Source organism: Neodiprion lecontei, chromosome 3 (genome assembly GCF_021901455.1).
Source record: "Neodiprion lecontei isolate iyNeoLeco1 chromosome 3, iyNeoLeco1.1, whole genome shotgun sequence".
In the NCBI taxonomy this organism is placed as follows: Eukaryota; Metazoa; Arthropoda; class Insecta; order Hymenoptera; family Diprionidae; genus Neodiprion; species Neodiprion lecontei.
This window is the reverse complement of record NC_060262.1, coordinates 17,866,969-17,892,720: the sequence shown is the minus strand read 5'-3', so window position 1 is coordinate 17,892,720 and position 25,752 is coordinate 17,866,969. Positions and strand designations below refer to the sequence as shown.

General features: G+C 39.7%; 2 protein-coding genes across 2 annotated transcripts; both read left to right on the top strand.

The window, feature by feature from the left end:
* Window positions 1-14,669: 14,669 nt before the first annotated feature.
* LOC124293539 lies at window positions 14,670-16,434 on the top strand. The gene is made up of 2 exons (XM_046734642.1): window positions 14,670-14,928; window positions 15,274-16,434. The coding sequence occupies exons 1-2, from the start codon at window positions 14,670-14,672 to the stop codon at window positions 15,918-15,920; spliced, it is 906 nt and encodes a 301-aa protein (XP_046590598.1). The 3' UTR covers window positions 15,921-16,434.
* Window positions 16,435-19,228: 2,794 nt separating this feature from the next.
* LOC124293450 lies at window positions 19,229-20,188 on the top strand. The gene has a single exon (XM_046734312.1). It carries the CDS (start codon window positions 19,229-19,231, stop codon window positions 20,186-20,188), a length of 960 nt encoding a protein of 319 aa, XP_046590268.1.
* Window positions 20,189-25,752: the final 5,564 nt, after the last annotated feature.

Below are 25,752 nucleotides of genomic sequence, written 5' to 3'. Positions count from 1 at the left end.
GACTTTCAAGACAGTTCAGAAACAGCTTTATTTTGCTTAAATTTTAACAATATGGGTGATATGCTAAATTGTAAAAATAAATTTTCTAAAGGAAAATTTAATACCCCGCTGACTGATGATACCTATTCCAAAATGAAAGAGCATGCTCTGAAATTTGAAAACTATGTTATTAATTTATGTAATGACAAGGGGACACCTTTAATTAATTCTCAACGAAAAACTGGATTCATTGGAATGATTATAGCTTTAAGGAATATATTTCCTCTTTATGATAAATTAAAACAGGAAGGGATGAGTTATTTATTAACTTATAAGTTGTCTCAGGATTATATTGAAACATTTTTTAGCGCCATCAGAAGTCGTGGAGGTTTCAATAATAATCCAAATGTTTTACAATTTAAAAGTGCGTATAAGCGTTTATTAGTAAAGCACGAGTTAAAACAATTTGAAAATGGTAATTGTGCCTTTGACAATGTAGATATTTTACATGTATCATCTAACACTAAAAATTGTCACGATCAAATTGGGCATGCAGGTTTGCTTCGAGCTACTGAAAATCCTGATATTTCAGATCATGATTATATTCGTTATTGTTGGGAACTAACGCCATTCGTCGAAAATATCGTTTTGTACATAGCTGGTTATGTTTCACACAGAGTTTCTAAAATCATATTCTGTTCTGTATGCCAAAACCAGTTAATTTCAGATGAATCACGAGAAACCATGCCTCTATTATCTCTAATAAAAAATAGAGGACCATTTAAAATACCATCAAAAGATGTTATTAGTATTTGTAAGATTTCAGAAAAACTAATTAGACAATATTCGCATGAATTACTGAACAAAAATATTAAAACTACTGTTACAAATCAAATATGTCAAAAAATTGGAATAATGTTTGATAATAAAGAGATGAACGAACATGTTTTACTCCAAAATTTTTCTGATAATCATCGTCATCAGTTATGTAAATGGATTATTGAAGTATATTTAAACACGAGATTTTTCTAGGAAGCTAAAAAATTGTCGGTTAAAGATAATTATGTTCGGCAAAAGTATAATAAACTCATTTTATTTTATAATCAATAAAAAATTAACAAACTACATTATATAATTTTTTGTGTTTAATAAAATTGTATTAGCTGAATTTATTTTTATTTCCAATTTTACTAATATTGTTACGTCCAAGTACTTGATATATCTTTATTAACTTGTCATTTCGCGTGACTAATGCCAAAAGGGCGTATAAAAATTGTACGCCCTTTTGGCTTTTCAAAACCAAAAGGGCGTATAATTTTTTTTTTTTGTGCCAATCGTTTTGTCAATATATTCTAAGCCTAAAAATGAAAAAAAAATTTTCAAAGCCAAAAGGGCGTATATCTCAAGTTATAAAGCCAAAAGGGCGTATTATTTTTTTGATAATAATTTCTAATTTATTCCTTACTCAATAATATGCAATTTTTATTCAAAATTTTGAAAAATCTTGATTTTTTTTATACGCCCTTTTGGCTTTAGGCCGGCAATTTCCTAAAGCCAAAAGGGCGTATATCTTGAGATACGCCCTTTTGGCGTTAGTACATCGAAAAATTTTTTTTTGCAGATCTTTACGTTTCGAGTGATTTTAAGTCGAATGGCAAAAAAAAATTTTTTTATACGCCCTTTTGGCATGGATCCCTATCTAACTGCTGTAGTACGCCCTTTTGGCATTAGTCACGCGATTTTTCAGAAGCATTTGCGAAAAACAAAAGTAATATGAATAAGGTTTGTTTGATTCTATTTTTTAAGAATACTTCTAGAATTTAATAAAAATAAATTATTTTTTTACATTCTTCCAATCAATAAGAACTTGAATATTTATTATCATTTTATATTATCATTTATATTTCAAGAAAAAAATTTTTTTCTTTAAAAATCATAAAAAAATTATTGCCACGATATATCTTATTTGAATAACTCGCCTTTTTCCCCTCTGCGCACAAAAGAATGCGCAGAACTGAGTTGGGTCCACGGAGGATAGAGAAAGTGATATCATCTGTTTCACTTTATCGAAACAGCTTCCACTTATAGAAACTGTCCATATAGGAGTATTACGTATATGGCTCGTACAGAGCGAGCGTCAGACGTTTGGTGACTATAGTCGCCGCTCGGACAGAGCGAGGGTCGGGCGTTGGGTAACTATAGTCACCGATCGGGCCGAAAGGGTTAAGAGTTGCGAGAAAACTTGCACGAGCTGAAGCATGAAACAGCGAATTTTCGCCGCGAAAAGCGATTGCTTGCTAGCGCCATCTCTGGCTTAGGTGGCCCGTCGTACGAACTAACGGCCGTAGCAGCAGTCTTCATTTAACACGTGCAAACCCGTAATTCAAACCGCGAGATGTGAGCGTTGTTCGGTGTGTTTTTCGTGAATAAATATTAGTAAAGTATCTAAAATCCCTTGATAAGTGTTCATCGGTCATTCGCTATGACTAAGATAAGGAAAGTGTTACGGAAAAGTGAGAAAAAGGGCCAGGGTTGGAAAAATTTGGCGGCTTATCAGCGGGAGAGGTTGAGGTAAATAGAATGGCATCAAGTTTGCTTACATAGACTTGATAGTTTTCATTTTCAGACCGACTAACTAACACGCACGTTTCATTAATTCCGAACACCGTATTTTCCTAACAATCTCTTCGAATTATTATTTACCGTCCCTTTCTCAATGTGTGTTTTGTCAACCTATTCTTCGGAAAATCATTTTCCATCTTTCGTCCACTCACGATTACAAGCTTACCGATGACTTTTACCGCACACTGATCTACCTAACTGACTATTTGATTGTGATATTTGACATCTACTGGCCAAGGTCAATGCACAGTACACTAATGAATTGAAAACATGACGTGCTATCGAAGACATTGTTGCAGCTTGAGGTTTCAATACCAGCCATGTTCGGTACGCTACATTCACGCTTCGAAATAAGCCAATTATTCAGCTCGATGAGACCTGAGACTTGACTCCAGCACTGATTCAGTTTTATCAGTTATGTTCGGGTCTTCTCCACATTACGAAAAGGAGGTGGTGCTATTTCGTAGTTTGGACGCCGAAAGGACTGATCTTTGACAAAATTATTCGCGACGACAATTTTTGGAAATTGAAAATGGAAAATAAATTAGCTGACGTTTTTCATTTCTGCCTTTTGCCAGCAATAGTAGACTCCAGACGTGCTCGACAACTTCCGATTCGCGACCCTCCTCAAATCATTGAAGCTAGAAATTCTGCGGTCGAATCAAAAAACTCAACAACTGATGTTTCCATCCGTAAGGAAAAGAAAATAACAACCGACAGTACTAACGAGTAACTACACCGAAGTTCTTACATATTTGTATATTTTTCCTTTCATTTATATATAACTATTTCACAATAATATCACACACAGAAAACTATTCTTGATTCAAGAATATTTCATTTCTTAGATCAAGGGTATGCTATTTTTTTAATAAAAATATCACATATTCTTGAATGAAGAATACTCAGCACTTGATTCAAGAATATTTTAATTCTTGATTCAAGGATTGTTTTCTTTGTGTGCAGGCCATTTTTTTATTTTTTGTATTACAAATCAACCCTCGCATGTATATCCTGCTTGTTAAATTTTCATTTTTCAGTTACAGCCCATTCGAAATTTTGCACGGATACAACGTGCTTTCACATTATGTTTTCAAGTTCAGAAATTAATGAATTTCTGAATAATGATCTTTCATATTCGCTTGCTGAATGTTTGCATCTTTCATTCCATAATATTCATTGAAACAGTTTATTTTGAAGATTCGTTGTATTTCTATAATAATTACTTGTTATACCAATGAAACGTCATAACGGAAACCAAAAAGTATGGTATTCCACGCGATCGAATGTATATATTTTATTTATTGACGCGCCATTACTTTTAATTATGCTTTGTGCCATAGATTTTGCTGATTTTTCAATAAACTTTATCTACCAATTTCTAATATAGTCAATTTTGTATATTTTTGCATGTATAACTCAATTTTTTTAATTTACTAATTTTCATTTGAATATCTATCGATGTATGTACCACTTTTAATTTTTCCTGGCATGGTTGAGAGGTTGGGACGGGATAGAGTGGGTCTCTTCATCGCAGCGACTTCCACGTGGTGAGACCTGGGTCATTGATGGCAATGTATTTAGTAGGTATGCGCGATTCTAGATCGATCAACTCAAGAATCGAACTTTTGAATCGAGAAAATAGATCTTTTGTATTGATACTTTACCAATCGATTTTTTCTAGAATCGATTCCAAGTTTGCAAGGATCGGATTAGGTTCTTAAATCTTCAATTAAAAAAAGTTTTGAAAGTCTATTTTGGCGTTCTGTGTTTTATGGATAATATAGGTTTGAGAATACCAAAAAATCGACCAATTTCTAGCGCTTAATAAATCTAATATCACAACTAATAAAAAAAGCTTGCTACCTAGTCGGCTGGGTTTGTGTAATATGTATATAAGAACTATTGCTGTGATAAACAAATATGAACCAAAGCAAACTATTGTTAAATATCAAAACTGTTGAATAAGTACTAAATTTGTGTGAAACCATTTTTAATCTCCAATATAGACACCGGTTTCCAGTTAAACTAAAAAGTAAAAATAACGATCAATCTTCTAAAGATCAATCTTTTGTATCCGATTTTTTGGATGAATCGGTTTTTCCAAAATCAATTCGAATAGATTCTGAGAATAGCTTTCAGACTAAGGGTGATGTCGGAGGTGTTCTGCTCCTTAGGCAGAAAATTTTCAATATCCTCAATTTCATAACTTCGCGTGCGTATCGTGATGCTCTCTCTGCTGTTGTCCGCTCGTTTCAGGTAAAATTTATTACACGTCTCATGAATATTGGGTATTGAGTTGAATGTCAGGAACTCGACGAGACCGAGAACATAGTTCTTCTCTGGTGATAACTCGATGGGGAGAAATATTGAGCCTCCAGCACGGTAGATGTGCCTGACAGTGTTAACGTCAACGATTCCGACATGACTAATGCTTGCTCATGTAACACTTGTCTATTTAGAGTTGTTCGCAGAGAAATTTGAGGCACAAGTGGCCGCAAATTACAGTATCATATTCCTGATACCTCTTATGATTGTATTCAACGCTACCAACACCGAGATACCTCATCAAGTCCTTAGGCGGTTTCAAATGACCGAAACTATCGAAATACACAACATGGTCACCATTTTTCTTGTATGCAACCCAATGTGTTCCTGGACCATTTTTATCGTTATGATTAATAATTGCGGATTCTCGCATTTTTGGTCCTGATTTCGGCAGATCATTCCGCATGAAAACACCTCGAAAATGTAAAATTTTCATATTTTTAGAATAGTTGCGTAAATCAATGTTGGTGAGAGCTCGGTGTGGTAGCTTTATTAGTTTTTGCCGGACGTAAGTACAGACCCATTCCGCTGCAGTAGGGTCGCAGGTATAATCCCTTGCCCAAAGCAATCGCCTCCATTGTTGTATTGTGCCGTTTGGTCTCGTTCAACCGATGTTTGTTGACACTAGCTTCGTTGATAGCTTTAGCTATACCCGCAGCACCACCCGCAAGAGCCCCAGTAGCGCTTAGACCGGCCAGAATTGGAATGAGAAACGGCAGGATGCCGCCAATTTTATCAGGCACAGATATAACGCAAGGCATACGAATATTCTTCCCAGTCCCACGCACAGCCGCACGAGCACCCGCCAACGCCGACTGGACGGCTTTATAACCCGGTAGCATGGCGACCTTTGCTGCTGTGATGATATTGTTACAAAGGGTGAAATCACCCGTTTTGCCCCCTTTTAATGATCTAGTAGTCATCATAGATAAAAGATGTATACAAACCTTTTATGTCTTCAAAATGAATAAGGTTGCTGCGTCAACCAACATTATTGTAAAAACAGTCTTGTTTCAGACTTGAAACGAGAAACACATATCTTGCAATTAAAGCTTTTTCACGACATTCTATTTACGCCTTTGATTTTGGCTTGATAATCAAACTCACGGATCCATATTTATTTCCGTGACGTCTAAGAACGTTACACTATTTAAGATTCACAGTTCTCTTCCGCTGTTTACTCTTCCCACCAATTCTAGATTTCTTCTTCGCAGCCGCTCCAAGTTTCGACCGCTTCGATGCTAAGCTCATTCCGAGTTTAGATTTAGCTTTCATGGTGTTGGTGACTCCCCAGGCTACCGCCTTTGCACCCACACTAGCGTCCTTGGCCAAGACGCGATTCCACGCCTTCTCAGCGAGCACTTTGTCGGCAAGATTTCTCGCTGCGATATCGCGATTCCTTGCGTATGCAATGTCGTGGTCTTCACACGCGGTATCCAGCGGATTGGTCCCCAAATCTCCACGAGCCAATCTCTTGGCCAATTTCGTTCCAGGTCCGCAGTACTGATACCCTGGCACATGCAATTGAACTGGGAGATGACTGATGATTTTATTTAACAAACCACCACCACGTTTCTTCCGTGTGCACGTTCTCGTAGTCGGGCCACAACTAACGTGACTTCTATGAAAGAAGGAATTTATATACCGTCATCTTAGTTCTCGTTGTCATGCTAATGAAGCATCATGAGATTTCAAGATCAGCCCGATAAACTACCTATCGTGAATTTTGATAAAATGGTTCGACGTGGAAAGAGGAAGATAGAAAGATGACATAAAAAATTGCTGCCAAATACCGTGAGAGCAATTTTTTGCGGGCCATCAAATTGTGGTAAAACTAACGCTCTTCTCTCACTCATCACCCACGGCAATGGAATCCGATTCGAAAATGTCTACGTCTATTCGAAATCTCTCATCCAGCCAAAGTATCAATTTTTGCAAAAGTAACTAGAACCCGTGCAGGGAGTGGGTTATTTCCCGTTTCGCGAGAACGATGAGGTTGTAAAACTGAAAGTCGCTCGCCCTAACTCTGTTATGATTTTCGACAATGTGGCCTGTGGAAAGCAAGATAATATCAGAGCATACTTCAGCATGGGCAGGCATCGCGATATCGATAGCTTTTATCTAAGTCAAACGTATGCGCGCATTCCAAAACACCTAGTGCGTGACAATGCAAACATATTGGTGCTATTTTGGCAGGATGATATGAATCTGAAACATATCTACAACGATCATGTGAACTCGGACATGACGTATCAGCAATTGAAAGACTTGTGCTCGACATGCTGGAATGATTACAATTACAGTTTTACCGTAATTGACAAGGATAGCGAAATGAATGGGGGGCGATATAGGAAGGGGTTTGATTGCTTTATAAGCATAAACTAACATAAACTTGCACAGTTTCATGGCAACAATCGAGTCGGCAACATGGAGAGTGCCAAGATTCGTGAACATAGGGATACATTGAGTAAAATATCGAAAGCATCCGATGTCATACGGCGGAAGTATAAGATGCTCAAGTTGGACAAGGACACGACCGAACAGGTTATGGGAGAGTTATTCAAGCCTTTAGTAACACCGTTGCAAGAATTGGTTGATACCTGAAGACAGCAGCAGCAGTATATTAAACAAGAAATTAAAACGGAACTACCGGATGTGACAATGAAAAAAGAGGAAGAAAAAGATGACGAGAGTACCGGGGATGATCATGATGATGAGGAGGATGAGGATATGGATGAGGGGAAGTTCATGGATGCGAATGATAAAACACTGAAGTTTGGTGAAATTTCGACTACAAGTACGCCGGTGAAGAAAATAACGGATTCCACGGCGCAATATTTGAAAATGTTCAGCACAAGCAAAAAGAGGGATTTGGATACCACATACGGTGTTCGAAACTTGACAAACGGTATGATGATTGGCGATACACCGATCAATTTCATTGATAATCTGGTCAATGTGGGGGATAAAAGTTATGAGAGAACACCTGGATTACTCGAATTACTGTTTAAAAAATCACCCGATGCATCGATTGTAAATGATGCGGATAAGAATAATTATATAAAAATTGTAACGACGAAAAATGCGCATCAAAATCGTTACCAAGCCGATGGAAGCCTTCGAGATGATTCAAAAAGTGCAAAGTATAGAAATTTCATTGCACAACACGCCGGCTCGCCGAAAAAATCAGGTAAAGGCTTACCTGACTATAAGATTGCTCGAAAGGAGGGGCAAGATGTTGAGTACGTCTACTGGGATGATCCAAATGAAATTGTAAATCGCCTCCGGCTGCTTATGGCGTCACTGGTTGCAGGCAATACCAACCATTCCAACGAAATAGTCTCCATTATCGAAGAGTTGCGCGAGGCCGGAATCGTTTATTAACGGCGTGTGAACATAAAATCATCATTTGTTCAGTGACCGTCCAGTGATGAGCATAGACATATTCGGACGACACTCGGAGCGTGGTGGTGGTGGTAAAAAATTTATTCGAGGGCCTCCGGGTGTTGGATTTAAAACCACCAACGACAATCAGTACGAAATAGACAGCAAACGATTGTGTAATATCGCTGATCCGCAAATGAAAAACGATGCCGTTTCCCTAAAAGTTCTCAATACCGCTTCACGATCTATGGCTGTGGATATTGTGCATACTTTTCAATCAAATTTTGAGAGTTTCGCGCATAATCACAACGAGGAGTTGAAACAGCTACGCATAAATAAAAAAATCGTAGAAAACGCGTTGAGTCGCATCAAACATATTGGGGAGCAAGCAACACCGACGCCGGGACCGACCAGCAGGGAATCAATATCGATTGAAGAACCAGAGTGGTTGGACGACAATTCGAAAAATTGAAAGGTGAAGAGTTGGGAACAATGAAGACTGTAATAGATGCCGAACTTCACAGACAGGCTCGATGCAACTATCCGCGCCGATTCGTAGATGTACGCGGACTGGATGAGACCTGGTAAGCTGATCTCGTCGATATGACCGCATACAGCTCGTGCAACAAGGGATACAAATACCTACTAACAATCATCAATATATTGTCCAAGTACGCGTGGGCGGTGCCGATAAAGTCCAAGAGTGGGAAAGATGTTACTTCTGCCATGAAATCTGTACTGATCCAGAGCCGTATACCTACACATCTACACATTGATCAAGGCAAAGAATTTTACAACAGCGAATTCAAAGCCCTCGTGAAGCATCGCAATATTAACATGTATTCGACATTCAGCAACTTAAAGGCGTCGATATGCGAACGTTTTAATCGAACATTGAAAAATACAATGTGGAAGCGGTTTACTCTCCAAGGATCCTAAGAGTGGATTAATATTTTGGATGATTTAATGAAGTCCTACAACAACACCAAACATCGCACGATTCGAATGAAACCGGTGGATATTAGTACGGAGAATGAAAAACAGCTGTATCGTAACGTGTACAAGCCTCGGCAAATCAAACGAAGTGATCGGGCGCGGAAATTCAGTGTAGGCGATCGAGTTCGAATCAGCAAGTACAAGAATGATTTCGAAAAAAGCTATACACCCAATTGGACGACTGAAATATTCACCGTGAGTGAGGTGGAAAATACCAATCCAACCACCTATAAACTTACCGATTATCAGGATCATCCCATCGATGGGGGCTTCTACCAGGAAGAGCTCAGCAAAGTAAAATACCCCGACGGCTACCTTGTGGAGAAAGTATTACGCAAATGGGGGAATCTGTTCTATGTGAAGTGGTTGGGTTTTGATAGTTCGCACAATAGTTGGATAAATCAGACAGACATGTAACATAATTTGTGTGTATTTTCCGAATTACAATAAAAGATTTTGAATATACAAATATTTCCACGTTTTATTTCCTTTGTACGCACATGTGCCATACTCTGTACTATGAAAATAATAATAATAATAATAATAATAATGATGGGAATTGTTAAAATATTGAGTTCGTCTACAAAAGTTTCTCTCTTTTGAGATATTATATTTCTCATATTTGAGTTTCATTTTATTTATTTTAAAAGTAAAAGTTTTCATTTTCTTGCAACATCTGGTAAACACATTGTCAACCCTGTAGCGATTGCTTTTATAGTTTTCTAGAAGTAAGGATAAGAGTACTCGAACAGAGTCATAAAAACTAGGTATAATTTTTAGCATAGTATAGACCCTTAAATATATATTTTTAACAGTACAGCTACAGTAATATAGCTCCAAGGAGTTAGTTCACTCTGATCCTTCAGTTTGTCAAGACATACCTCCGATACTCTATTTTGAATAAAGTAACAATCTTCCTATAATAAATCTTTAACTATTTAATAAAATTAATCACACCAACATCCATAATCCCAACAGGGATAATAATGATAATCTGCAATTTTTCCATACGATTATTACACATTTTACTTTTTGGAAAACTTTTTTTCATTTTTTGAAAACTTTTCTTACATGTTAATCAAATGGGAAAAAAGTTTTCTGAAAACTGTTTTACGTTTTCTGAAAATTTTTTTTCATTTTCTGAAAACTTTTCTCGAGGTTGTTACGTCCTCCAGACTTCATATTCCTTTCCCACGCTCTTAGTTACCTTACGCTCTGTAGTCTACTCTTATCGTTCGCGAGTCAGCAGATTCTTCTGTAACTCGCGGCTAGCTTGCCTCCTACATCCCGCAAAACCAGGCAGATCCATCCTAGCGCTCAAGTAAGACACCTATCCCTTTAAACCAAGACCATACCTTCTTCCCTCGACCGACTCCATTGCATTGACTACTAATAAACAATCATATACTTTAAATCGTTTACCTTCCCTTAATACCGATCCCTTTCTATTCCACTCATTTCCTGCATTGGGAGTAGTAGCACGCGAGTGCATAGTCGACGTGAACGGACCCTACAATAGCCAAATATGTAACACCTTGGCTGGGCGTGGAGTAAGCTCCGATTACCGCTCATCGGAGCCTGCGCAATCTACCCCGTAACAAGGTGAACAAATAAATATGAATAATTTCTCGATATATTATTAATAATAAATAAATAAATAAACAAATAATTGCCAAGTATATGAATTCACATTTTCAAATCCATTAAATATCGTATTGATGGTGAAACGTTTCCGCCTGATGGTGGATCGTCCGATGTGTCAAACGTCACATATTTACATCAATTTTACGTCTACAGTTCTATTCTATAGTTATTGGGGGGCTGCGACAAACCCCCAAGGTACGGTGTCGGTCTGCCCAGGTATCAATTGCCGCTTGTCATCCTGCCAACTCAGAGCCAATTTTTTTTGTACGATCGTGCTTACTTCATGTTTTTTACTTTATATTAAACACTGGGGGAGGGTCAACTCTTGGTAAGCCATCAGACAGCGCTTATAATCATAAAACGTGATGCTATTTATCGATGAATTTTTTACACCCTTGGCACGCTTACTCACTTTCACGCCACGGTCATATTTTTCCCCATCCTCACCCATCGTAGTAAATGTGTACAGCTTTGCTCGCAGTCCCACAAACTCGGTCATAATTTTACCATTATTTTCATCCTTCATTAGCCCTAGTTGTTATTTGTTTTTCAGGGGAATACCATGCACATTGTCCGGTGAATAGTCAGAGGTATCAAACATTGCATCTACATCACGTTTGATGATATCATAGATATTAGGCACATTGAATTGATGAATAAGGCTGTCTGTGTCGGAATACGTCAATTTAGCTTGTTTATTCGAAAGATTGGTTTTAATATAATTATAGTGGAAATCGTAGAGAAAGATTTTTGACAGATCTAGAATTGATGCGCTGATGTAAATAGGTTTGGCGAAGTGAACTTTGACACGATTCATTTCAATGATAACCATATCAGCGCCAAATACGGTACAGCTGTGAAAGTTTGCTCGGGCAATAAGCGTTCTCGCACCACCTCTTCCCTCCCATTTTGTGACCAATTTAACATCTTTATGATTTCGCACATTCTCCATAGTTTTGCCGAACACCGCGTTGTTCATTAGTTTATAAAAGTTTTTCTCAAATTCATTCCTCGACCGCTTACGCATGTCTGTGTTGAGCTTGATGTAAGGCTTGAGCCATGGAGATTGTGCGAACTTTAAAAATCTGTGCACTTTCGTCACTTTCAATCCTAAATTCAAACACTGTTTCAAATTTCTATACTGCAATATATACTTTGTTTTGGGGTAAAGGGTGGTCGCGAGTTTGGCATTTTTACTACCTGGAGGAGTAAAATGTTCGGGACAAAGAGGTAAGTCTTTATGATCCTCGTGGAGTTCTACAGGGTAGTCCAAATCTACCTCCAGAAAGTAACCTGTAATACTTTATTTCTCCCTGAACAATTAAAAAACATAAATAAATAAATTATAAATAAAAGAGTGGACAAAATTGTAAAGATAAAATAGTATAAATAAAACAGTTCAAACGAGCAAATTGCAATGAAGGGTAGAAATAAAAGTGTACATATAAAAAATCGAAAACTATACATTCATTCGAACATTCACACAATTTAAAAAGTACGCCTTGGATACACAATACCTTGAAATATGCTACTTGCTTGTCTCAATCTTCGAATGTGGTTGCACCACATAAGTAACTTGTCGATCCTGATCTTCTTCTCTCCATTGCTCTCGTTGGATAGATAGTTTAAATTTGGATGTTCACCTTCAGGCTTCGTCGTTTACACGCGTTCAGAGTGGAGATGAAATCAGCAAGGATCGCAATGACATCGAATATTCGGTGAACTTCGTACTGTGTATACTGAGTTTTGTAATGTAAAAATAGACTAGATTTTGAACTGCTGCGGAGTATTATAAATTTCGCTCTGTACAGGTTGGCGTCTTTCCGCAGAGTCTCCTTCGCTTCTATCCTCCAGATTTGTAGCCGGTTCCACCAGACTGGTCAAACGCTCACTCTCCTTCCGTCCGGTCAAATCCGAAATATTGCCGCCTATATTCGAATGCTTGTAATGTCACATTACCCCCCTTTTTTCATGGACGTTGCATCGTTCATGAGAAACGAACACCGTCATTGCACTTTGTTTTATATCACTTTCGTTACGTTTTCTCACTCATACGTTCACGCATACACACATTCCTTAGTCATTTATGGTGTCTAAATCCTCATAATCTATTTAACAAAATTTTCTCAATATGTAACCTTACACTCAATTGTTTCTGGGTGAGACATGGAGGATCAATCTGACCTGTGCGACCGTGAAATTTATCTACTAATTTTTAGAAACATCTTGCATACTAGGTGGATTGACGATACAACCTCAAATTCACTCTATTGTATACGCCTTTTACTTTACTTTCATCATCAATTTCAACTAACCGATAAGCATTTTTTCCAACGATACTTGATATTTTAAATGTCCCTTGAAATAAATGAAAAAATTTCTGTGTCACCTTAACCAATAGACTTGATTGCATTGGAACCCTCATCAGAACCAGGTCACTAATATTAAGTTCTATTTTCGATTTTTGTTTTTGATATTTACATCGCCGATTGAATGTTTTTTCAATTCTTCCTCTAGCTAACTCAATTCTCAACGGTTTGCTTATCAAATCTGTTTGCGGAAATTTTATAATTTGCTATATCTTATCGGTATGATCTTTGTCAAATTATAGCTGATATGGTGTGAAACCTGTACGTTGATGTACTGTTGCATTTAAAATTTTTTGTATATTTGGTAGGCAATGGTCCATAGTAGTCTACTGTGACGAGATCTCCCAGTTTTTCAGATCTCACCATCTGATATAATCCTTTCGTACTGTAAGTTAAATGTTTTGTACGCTGACATAGCTCACAAGCCAACATAAAATGTTTGACGTCGCTACCCATATGTTTCCAATAATAAGATTCCCTTAAATATTGACTTGTTTTATATACACCTACATGACCTAATTTAGAATGCACTGAACCAACCAATTGTCTTATTAATCCAGTTGGAATCACAAGCTTCCACTTTTCGTCATATTTGTCATTAACGAATAACACGTCATTATATACCTTATACCTAACATTGCCTTTTTTTGAATTGATTGAGTCGAACATTACTTTTAATGATTGGTCAGCTCTCTGAACCCTTCCAAATTGTTTAAAATGAACTAGAAGTATGGTATCCATGGTCAAAGATTTCATTAAACTTGATAACATTTGGTGATTATTTTTCTCATTTGGTAAAAGATTCGATGTAATTGCTGAAATTATTCTGTAATTGGGATGATCCTCATGAAGTTGACTATCAGGAATACGACTAAAAAAATCTGCGACAATGTTGTCACTGCCTTTACAATGTATCGTTTTGAAGTCATACTGCTGGAGTAATAAACTCCATCTTATTAAACGCGTATTTTGATAAATTGTAGTTTTCAAGAAAGTCAAAGCTTTATTATCCGTTATGATTTCAAATTGATTTTCAACTAAATATATTCTAAATTTTGTAATCGAATAGACAATAGCTAGGAGTTCTTTTTCTGTTGCACTGTATTGAACTTCAACGTCTGACAAGCATCGACTAACTAATCCAATTGTATTACGCGCCTCTTCCTCGAGATCAACTGATAGTGCCCCTACTCCACACCGATGTCGCCACATATTTCATAGTTATATATCGAAAAAGTCGGCCCTGCACCCTTGTCCCCTAGATCTAGTCATTCTTCTTCTTTGTGCCGACAAGCCACAATCAAAAAATAAAAAATAAGATAATAAAGTGCACAAAAAACATTAAAAATGTTCCGGAACCGGAGCAGAAGTACAGATTCGGGAACAGAAAACGACGGAGGACTACTGGAAAAACGAATAAAGCGATTGGAACGAAAATTGGCGAAGAAAAAGACGAAAAAGAAACAGCGTCGCAGGCACGCCTCGTCGTCGTCGTCCGACTCGCGCTCGCCGCGAGATCATAACCTCGAAAAGAGAAGACGCGGCTACGAATCCCCAACGAGAAACTGGGAAACTGACAGTTTTTCACGGAATAATACGGAAAATGGTAAGTTGTCTCCCCGCTGTCCTCGGAATCCCCATGGATGGGAAAGGAAAAGGGAAATATTTTGCAGGTTAGGTCGTCTTACCCGTCAAGCGTGATCATTTCGCTGTAGCGAATTCGGCACTCTGCACGTGCTGTAGCCCTTAGAGAGGAGTTGTAATTCATGCTCAACAAATTGGAAAATCCAAAACGATGCCACTCGTAAGGTTTCAACCAATCGAGGAAGCTCTAGCGATGGCAAAAATGTATAAATATATATATGTATATATATATTTACACGACCATTATTGAAACGAAGCCGCAACTGTGATGTATCACATAGAAAATATTCCTCATTTATGCATACAGGTCGGGCCTTAGGTTCACAAGCCGACGATACAGCGACCGGGGAAGTACCCGTCGTCGAACCGCAGAGAGACGCGAGACGCGCTGAAGACGTCGATTTCACAACTACGAGAGCTGAGACACCACCGAACGCAGGAATCGATGAGTCAGGGGGCCTGGCAGAAAACGTCCTCAAAGCTAAGGGGAAACGGATTGCCCCAGACAGGGTCCTGGGACCGGAACTTCCAAAACCTATCGCAGTGCGATGGGAGGAAATATTCAAACAAGGTCTGCCACCAGAGCTAAAGACGTCAATCATCGAAAAATATCCTCTGCCAAGCAACTGCATATTCATTGATCCGCCAAAAGTGAATCCCGAGCTGAAAGCGGCCTCAGCGGGGGCGGTCGTAAAACGAGATAACCGCATCATCTCAAAACAAGAAAGGATTGCAGCATGCCTTTCTGCTCAAGGGAAAGCTTTGGCAACAATCATAAAAAGGGACAACGACGCCGACCTTGCATTAATAGAATCGATCAGCGATGTTCAGTGCCTACAAGGCTTTTGCGTCCGGGGCCGTGGCGATTTTCGGTTGTTAGCGCGTTCGACCAACTCGCGTCAACAGGGATGCCAAATCTCCAATGACCGAGGAGGCGAGCGTGCAAACACGTAAAAACAGGCAGTAAGACGCGGTCATCCGTCGCGTAACGACACCAAGGCGAGAGAGTCCTGTGCTCTCTCACATACGACTTCCCAAAAGAAGGGAGATAATTCGATAATCGAAACGATCGGGTGAACAGTCGTATGGTTCCAGATTCTTCGAACGCGGGTGAACAGCCGTACGATCCTCAATTCTCCGATCAAAAAATCAAACGCAAACCGAGGATTGCAATGGCACGGACCAAACTGGCTGCTTGACGAAGGAAAAAACGTAAAACAACATAAATCGCCGTGGGTTTTTATGCCGCAAGGCTTTTCCCACAAGAGCCAATAAACGACAAAAATCCGATGGCTCAAATCGCGAGTGTACTTTATTTCGAAACCAAAACCTTCAACCTTTATCCCTCAAAAGAAAAAAATCCCAAAAAAATTAAATACACAGAATCACGAAGCGACTTTGAAAATAAAGGAACTTCGACTATACAAAATGGTGTCGGAAGCGGGATGCGAACCCACGCCCGCATAGAGGACAAGAAGAAAAAGGTGCAAACGTGCATCGTATTCAATAAATCGTGACACTCTTCGACTAGCCAGCCATCGTCTCCAAACTCGTCACCCTCCAGTTCGCCATCGGTGGAAAACGATCATCATCTACAAAAATATAAGTATACAAACGGTTCACGATTCTTAATATCGTATTATATACTTTCTTCAGCGTTTTACGTCTTTCTATAGTTCATAACGTTCGACGTAGTCGAAAACACATTTCGGTCCAACGCACGCTTTGTGTGAAGAACGTAGCATGAATATATACGACAATCACGTGTATAAAACATAGGTTTCGTTTTGTTATGAGAGTTTCGATATATAGGCGTTGAATCGTAACCGCCGCACGGGGGGGTTTGTTTACACTTGACGCGGGCCGCGCTCGGTCTCTTGATCTTTGTCGGTGGATGGACGAGTTCGTGCGCGTTTTCGAAAAGATACGCGCTGCACGGGGAGAGGCTTAGAGCCGACCCTTGAGAATCAGTCGAGCTTCGACATCGAACGCACAGACGTCGTATCTCGAGGCGTCGATACGCCTGTTTTTTCTCGAAGATCTCTTAAATATTTTGTTCGCACCAACTCAGTAAAATGGCTGCCCGCGTAAAGTTTATTAATCAAAAGCGTGCGACTTTAAAGGCGAACATTACAAAACTCGAGCGATTCACGGAGGACGCGGATTTTGAACCCGCGAACATAAAAATGTGGGCGGATCGTGTGAAAGAACAATTTCGGACACACGAGGAATTACACGATGAACTCGCATTATTAACCGACGGAAACGGTGACAACGTCGATGAGTTCGACGAGTTGCAGGATCGATTCTACGCGATCATAACTAAAATCGAGACAGATTTATTATCGACAACGCCACAACATCCCGGTGTAGCAAACGTAACGTCGCTGCCGATCGACGGCACGCGTCGACTTAAATTGCCGGTCGCCGACCTCCCAAGGTTCGACGGCAACATGGAAAAGTGGCTATCGTTTAAAAATACATTACTGACAATGATCGATTCTCGCGAAGACATAACGAAGTTACAAAAATTCTCATATCTAAAAAATTGCCTAGAGGGTGACGCGTTAAATAAAATTCGGGACGGCATGTCGTCGGCTCCGTTTCTTGCGATACGAACCGTACAAAAACTTGCAAGCGATGAGAGCGCGGATTATCCTAAGGGGGCCGAGGTTTTAACGCGCGACTTATACGTCGACGATTTGTTATCAGGGGCAAACACTTTTGAGGAAATCGTACAAATTCGGGACGAAGTGATCGAAATATTGAAGCGTGGCGGATTCGACATTCGACAACGGGCGTCAAATCACCCGCAGGCCCTAAATAATTTGAGCAAAAAAACCGCAAATATCGAATTTCTGACAGACGAAAGTCCTGTGCACTAAACACTCGGTATATCATGGAACGCGCGGAATGACGACTTACTTTATACGGTGAAACGTATCGAGCCCTCCGAAAAGATCACAAAACGATATATCTTATCAGAAATCGCGATAATTTTCGACCCCCTCGGTTTACTCGGTCCGGTGATTCTCGCCTCGAAAGTGATTATGCAACGATGCTGGAAAGCAAAAACTACATGGGACGAGTCCGTACCCAGCGCGTTAGATTCCGCGTGGCGATCGTTCGCGGAACAACTGTCATTAATCGACGATTTAAAGATTGACCGATACGTTTCCACAAATAACCCAATCGATATCCAGATTCACGGATTTTGCGACGCGAGTCAGACGGGTTACGGAGCTTGTATATACGTGCGCTCTTGCGAGCAGGACGGCGAAATTCACGTAAGACTTTTCTGTTTAAAGGGACGGGTGGCTCCGCTAAAAGATCAAACCATCCCTCGACTCGAACTCTGCGGCGCTTTGACACTTGCTCGCTTATATAACGAAGTCCTCGAGGTAACGAGCTTTCGCGTGCACAGGACAATTTTCTGGTCAGACTCGACAATAGTTTTACAATGGCTAAATAAACATCCGAGCGTCCTAAAGGTGTTTGAAGCACATCGCGTCGCAGAGATACAGGAAGTCAGTAAAGACGCGGAGTGGCGGCACATCCGGACTGATCAGAATCCGGCAGACGCGTTGTCGCGAGGTCAATTTCCACGGGAATTTTTAAATAACGACTCGTGGTTTCGGGGGCCTGCGTGGCTAGCTCAGCCCGAATCCGTTTGGCCGCAAGTCGCGGTAACGCCTCAGAAGGATTTACCGGGGATTAAAAAATTATTGTACATGTTCTCGCAATCACAATCGGAAGAAATTTTCAAAAATTTCTCGTCATACACACGATTGATTCGTGTCGTCGCGTACTGCTTACGTTTCTCACCCAACAATAATGTCAAGGGCGCTTTGACAATCAAGGAAATTGAGGAGGCCGAGTATCGCGTTATTCGATTAATCCAACAAGCGCACTTTCAAGACGAAATCGATCGTCTTTTATCCGAAGAAAGGGTGAAATGCGCAAAACTCGGATCTCTGAATCCGCGGGTCGACGAGAGAGGCTTGATTCGCGTCGGTGGTCGTATAAATAAGGCCGATATCTCGCTCGATCAGAGAAATCCGATCCTTCTTCCGTCGCGACATCACGTAACCGACCTTCTGATTCGTCACATGTACGAAAAATTCTTTCACACCGGGATCCAATCGACATTATATAGTATCCGACAAAGATTCTGGATACTAGACGGCAGAAATCAAATACGTAAAGTCGTGCGACGTTGCGTGCGATGCATCCGGTTTCGGGCTAAACCAGAGACGTAGAAGATGGCCGACTTACCAAAATCTAGAGTAGACAATGCACCGTCGTTCTACCACACGGGAGTAGATTATTTCGGTCCGATACTCGCAAAAGAAAAGAAACATCAGAATCAGAGCAGCATTAAAGTGTACGGCTGCGTATTTATTTGCATGTCGACTAAAGCTATTCATATCGAGATCGCAAGCGATCTGTCAACAGACGCGTTCATAGCGGCTTTACGACGATTCGTCAGTCGTCGGGGCATTACGGGCCATATGTATTCGGACAATGGGACGAATTTCGTCGGCGCGAACAGTCAACTTCGTGAATCTTACGCTGTCAGAGAGTCCGAAGACTTCCGTTCTCAACTGTACGAATTTACGTCGACCAGAAAAATTGAGTGGCATTTCAATCCGCCCCTCTCACCTCATTTCGGGGGTATCTGGGAGGCGGCTGTAAAATCGTGTAAACACCATCTTAAACGCGTCATGTGCGATCTCTTGTTTACGTACGAAGAATTGACTACTCTAGCAATCGAGATTGGGGGCATTCTCAATTCGCGCCCATTGTGCCCTATTTCCACAGATCCAAACGATCCAATTGCTTTAACCCCCGCGCACTTTCTTGTTGGAAGACCGCTCACGATGCTGCCGGAAAATGATCTTTCGCTTGTTCCAGACCACCGAATATCCTCGTGGCAACTGATCACTAAGACTCGACAAGAATTCTGGCGCCGGTGGCAACTCGAGTATTTGAGCGAGTTACAAAGGAGACAGAAATGGATAAATCCGACCGAAAATATCGTGCTAGACACGGTAGTCCTATTGATTGACAAGAATCAACCATGTATGCAGTGGCGACTGGGTCGAGTGGTGGAACTACATCCTGGAGACGATGGCGTAGTTAGGGTGGTCACCGTAAAAACGACTCGAGGACTCTACAAACGCAACACGAGATCGATTTGCGCTTTGCCCATGAGCACTTGAGATTATCGGGAGAATTCAACGAAAACGATAATTTTCGAACTCTTCTCAGTTGAAATTTACAATCAATTCTTTTTGATTTTTCAAAATTCGAGTTTTCGATTCATACCTACGCAAGATTCAGTCAATATATTATGTAGATGTAAGCCAAGGATATTTCTTCAAAGTCAAATTCCAATTAATTATTTACTCTTTATGCATAAATATTAACTTGAGACTTAAGGTAATCGTTGTAAAAGGATCAATTATAATAAGGTTAATGACATGTACTGTTTGCATAATTTTGTTCGTTAGCACTTCCAACGGGGGGAGGGTGTTCAGTGCCTACGAGTCTTTTGCGTCCGGGGCCGTGGCGATTTTCGGTTGTTAGCGCGTTCGACCAACTCGCGTCAACAGGGATGCCAAATCTCCAATGAGCGAGGACGCGAGCGTGCAATACACGTAAAAACAGGCAGTAAGACGCGGTCGTCCGTCGCGTAACGACACTAAGGCGAGAGAGTCCTGTGCTCTCTCACATACGACTTCCCAAAAAAAGGGTGATAATTCGATAATCGAAACGATCGGGTGAACGGTCGTATGGTTCCAGATTCTTCGAATGCGGGTGAACAGCCATACGATCCTCGATTCTCCGATCAAAAAATCAAACGCAAACCGAGGATTGCAATGGCACGGACCAAACTGGCTTCTTGACGAAGAAAAAAACGTAAAACAACATAAATCGCCGTGGGTTTTTATGCCGAAAGGCTTTTCCCACAAGAGCCATGCCTGCGATTGAAGCGCGGGCCTGAAAATATAGATATAGCGCGCGTTATAGCTACGCGAGCGACGCTCTCGGGCCCACGGTCGACGTCGGCAACCGAGCCGAGTCGCAACGAAAGGGTTCAGTTCTCTACGCAACACTATAGCAAGCATATACTCCTTTATGTATCTTAAGATTTTATTGTCAAATTAAAGATATTTTCATGTCAATGGTGTCGAACTCTTTTTCAATCCCAACAAGCCTATAAACGACAAAAATCCGATGGCTCGAATCGCGAGTGTACTTTATTTCGAAACCAAAACCTTCAACCTTTATCCCTCAAAAGAAAAAAAATCCAAAAAAAATTAAATATACAGAATCACGAGGCGACTTTGTAAATAAAGGAACTTCGACTATACAAGCGACACGGCGAGACTTCTCTCAGATCTTCAACGCGAAGAAACCGCAATATGGAAAAGCCTTATCTTAGCGTCGCTAAAAATATCGGTGAAGGACGCACTGCAAAATTCAACAACAGACGAATGGCTATGCAGAAAGGATCTCGAGGATCGGTTGCGGTCAGCCAAAAACTTGGAACGGTCACTTAATGAGCTAAAACCTGCAACAAAAAATCAAACACCAAAGAATTCAAAAAACTTCAAGACCCCGCCGCGTTACCAAGCGCAAAAAACGCAATCGGGGACGACCGGGGGGCAGAAATACACAGGATTTCAAACGCAGAAGAAATACCCATCCCAGCGAACACAGCCGAGCCAATCACATCACAAACCGTATCAGCGAAGAGACAACAACTCTCAGAACCGACGACGGTAAACCTTGTAGGTATCACGGCAGGTAAATTACAATTTTTCTTAAAAAATTGGCGTAAATACCGTTTTCACTAACCGTCGAACAAAACAGGGTGCCTATCGAACGTGCGCGGTCCCCCTCAGAAAAACAAGAAACCTTAAAACTAATAGATGAACTGCTCAGAAAAGGAGCCATCGCTAAATGTAATCCGGCAAAAAATCAATTCATCTCAAACATTTTCCTACGACCGAAACCCGACGGTTCGAAGCGGTTGATTATAAATTTGAGGGAACTGAACGCTTTCGTCATATCGGAACATTTCAAAATGGAAGACCGGAAAACGGCTCTCAGACTCATAAGCCCTCAGTGCTTTATGGCCACTTTGGACCTTAAAGACGCGTATTACCTGATTCCACTCGCGAAAACACACAGAAAATACGTACGGTTCCAGTTCGATCAACAATATTTTGAATTTACATGTTTGCCGTTCGGCCTTAGTGTCGCTCCGTTGGTTTTTACGAAAATAATGAAATCAATAATTTCGCACCTGAGGAAAAGAGGATATTTGTCCGTGCTATATCTCGATGATTTTTTACTTTTTGGAGACACGTACACCACGTGCCAAGATAACGTCGGAGAGACTTGCAAACTCCTGAAAAAACTAGGATTCATTACAAACGAAAATAAAAGTCAAATCACACCGTCCCAACGTTGTAAATTTTTAGGATTTTATTTTGATTTCGTACGATGGACTGTAGAATTAACAAAAGAGAAAAAAGAAAGTATCAAAGAAAAAAGCACTCAGCTGAAAGCTCGAGATTCCGTAAAAATTCAAGAATTCGTACAACTCCTCGGTACTTTAGTGTCAGCGTGCTTTGCGGTCAACTACGGCTGGGGCCATACTAAAGCTTTTGAGCGAGAAAAATACTTAGCCCTCACATCCAACGGGGGAAAATATGAGGGATACATGAATATACCGGAAGCTCTTTCACCGGATCTCGCCTGGTGGGAATCAAAGATTGAATCCTCAATAAACCCAATTCGAGATTCGAATTTTACTCTTGAGATCTTTTCGGACGCCTCACTATCGGGATGGGGAGTATTTTGCAAAGGTGAAAGATCTCACGGACACTGGAATGAGAACGAGCGTCTGTCTCATATAAATTACCTCGAGTTATTGGCAGCCTTTTTTGGCCTCAAATGCTTCGCGAAAAACTTAGGAAACCGTCAGATACTTCTTAGAATAGACAATAGGCCTTTTCATCATGTGATGCGCGCAAGTGCAGCCGCCATGCTGAATTGGCGGTAATAACAAAAGTTTCGTACTGTTTTTTCCAACAATGGCTGGGAATGGAATAATATCTCCTCATTCAAATGAATTATTGGAAAAAACTATTGATGGTGCTTCACTAGTTTACAGCTCTGTGGAAGCACACAGTTGTGAACAATTAAAAAGGTGGTTGAAATGCCATGGGCGATCACAGCAAGGAAAAAAAAGTGTCCTGATTGAGAGGTTAAGTATCAATACTTGTTTACACTGTTGTAAAAAATTAATGGAAATAAATAACAATAATAATTTTCGTTAATTAATGATATCAATCAATTATTAGTATTTGCAATAACATCTCAATTAACAAATAATGACTATTATAATTAATAAAATGAATAATTAAATATTTTGATGATCAACATGACATTTTGAAATGAGTTTAAATTTTAAAGACAACATTACTTTTCAATTCTAAATAAATAAATTAATAAATAAAAAAAAAGTAATGTTGACAAAATGTATACAAAGATATTTAAATTTTGTAAATGTGTAATTTTTTTTTTATTTGTCAATATATCATTTGTTATAATTTTATTGCTTAAAGTTCTTTAATTTCTGCTAGATTTCAGTCATTAATTTTGAATCATGTACTGTAGTATTATATATGACAAAAATATTATGCAATAACAGTTAATATGTATGTATACTAAAAGAAATCCATTTTTCAGGGTGAAAAATGCATTACACAATAACATACCCGTTGATCCTAATGTCGACAAGGGGAAGTGGCTGGATATTCTACAGAAATGTGATCCGAATAAAAACGTACCACAAATTCAAACAACAAATTACTCTCAAATTTGGCAACCATTTCCCACACAAGATGTGCCCAAGAATTTTAACTATGGTTCCATATATCATTATTTAGTTACGTCATGTATTGATGAAGGTAGCAAAGACAGTGATAATGAAAATTTTGATAGCAACAACTGTCCTAACAATGATTTTAGTACTTCCAAGTCACTAAAACGAGGAAAATTGTACGTTGAGAGCGGCAACGTTTTTGATATTTTTAACGGTGTTACTGCGAATAAAATGTTCTGTATGAAGTGCAAAGTCCACGCATCTTATAAAATAAAAGAAATTCATAGCGTTTCTGTGATGATAGATCCTTTGAATGCTCGAGTTATTCACGGTACTTTTGATTGTAAAGCTTCAAGTATGGGTCGCTGCTCGCATGTTGCTGCGTTATTATATATCTTATTAAATTTTGTGGATGATACTGACGAAGATAGTTTACCTTGCACGAGCAAATTATGCACCTGGAATCAAGGTCGAAAAAAAAAGAAGCACATAAGGCTGATGAAATGCAGTATAAAAATAAAATTGATATCACAAAACGTAGATCATATGATCCTGGCAGAAGTTTATCCAAGCCGGTGGACAAGCAAAAAATTAATTGTTTATTGTCTGATTTACAATCTATAAATGCAAATCAGAAAGTTCCTTCAACGTGGCAACTGATATTACAACCACAATATGATGATTACGACCTGGATAAACCAAGAAAAAGTCACTTAAAAACATTGGTTTATAGATTAACTACTAATGTGTATAATAATAACTATGGACCTATTGACATAACATCGGGAGTTCAAGGTGAAAATGATAAATGGTGGCAATTTCGCAAAATATTAATTACAGCTTCCAAAATTAAACTATTTAGTACAGAGAAAACAAAAGATCAAATCTTTAACCTAGTCAATTCTCATTTGTGGACTAATAAAAAAATCATGACTGCAGCTATTCACTATGGCCAAGTACATGAAGAAATTGCGCGTCAGAAGTATAAGAGTTTCACTTCCAAAAAATTTTCTTATATAGTTGAAGATTCTGGCCTATGGGTCAATTCCAAGTTTCCAGGCTTAGGAGCATCACCTGATGGCTTAGTAACGGATCCTTTGAAGAAAACAAAAGGCGTGTTGGAAATTGTATTTCGCGCCTCTTCCTCTAGATCATCTTGTAGTACCCCCACTCCACGCCAGTGTTACCACATGTTTACAGTAAAACTAGAAACTTTTGGTCTCCTCCGTTGGTCTATCTGTCTGGACTATCATTCTTCATCTTTGTGCCGGTGAAACCACATGTGCTTTTTATAAGTTTTTTACAAATTTTTTAATCATGGACAAGAAAAGGTACCGAGGTTATTCAGACGAGGAAGAAGAAAAGGAGAATCGAATGGAGAAGCGATTGAGGCGACTGGAGGATGCGATTTTGGAAATACGAGACAATAAGCGTCACAAGAACAGACGTCGTAAGTTTATGTTTCCTTTATGTTCCAGAATATTCGATAGGATGCATCGGCATGCCTCTGGCCTATATGGCAGAGATTGGCGTTCGATGGTCACTCGTTTAGGCACTAACCTATATCGAGGAGTTATTACTCAGACCGGTGCAAATGTTTCGAGGCCACCCGTGTAGGCTCTAACCTACACGGAGGAGAGTTTCTCAAGGCGTATTACTCGAGGCACCCTATAGGCCCTAACCTATAAAGGGGAGTTGAACTCGGCCAAAACATGCCCGACGTCATTGCTAAACGTTCTAACCAGGGGGCAGAAAACAATGAATGAAAACCTATAGGTTTCAGACGCATACCTGACGACCACGGAATAACGTCGTCATTATTGTTTTTACTTTCGTTGATAGGACGTCACCGAAGCTCAAGGTCCTCATCGTCAGAGGCCAATC

Coding starts and splice junctions, on each gene's coding strand:
- LOC124293450 (XM_046734312.1), top strand. CDS start 19,229: ATGGCCGACTTACCAAAATCTAGAGTAGACAATGCACCGTCGTTCTAC.
- LOC124293539 (XM_046734642.1), top strand. CDS start 14,670: ATGTTCCGGAACCGGAGCAGAAGTACAGATTCGGGAACAGAAAACGAC. Junction 14,929..15,273: donor ACGGAATAATACGGAAAATG/GTAAGTTGTCTC, acceptor TTATGCATACAG/GTCGGGCCTTAGGTTCACAA.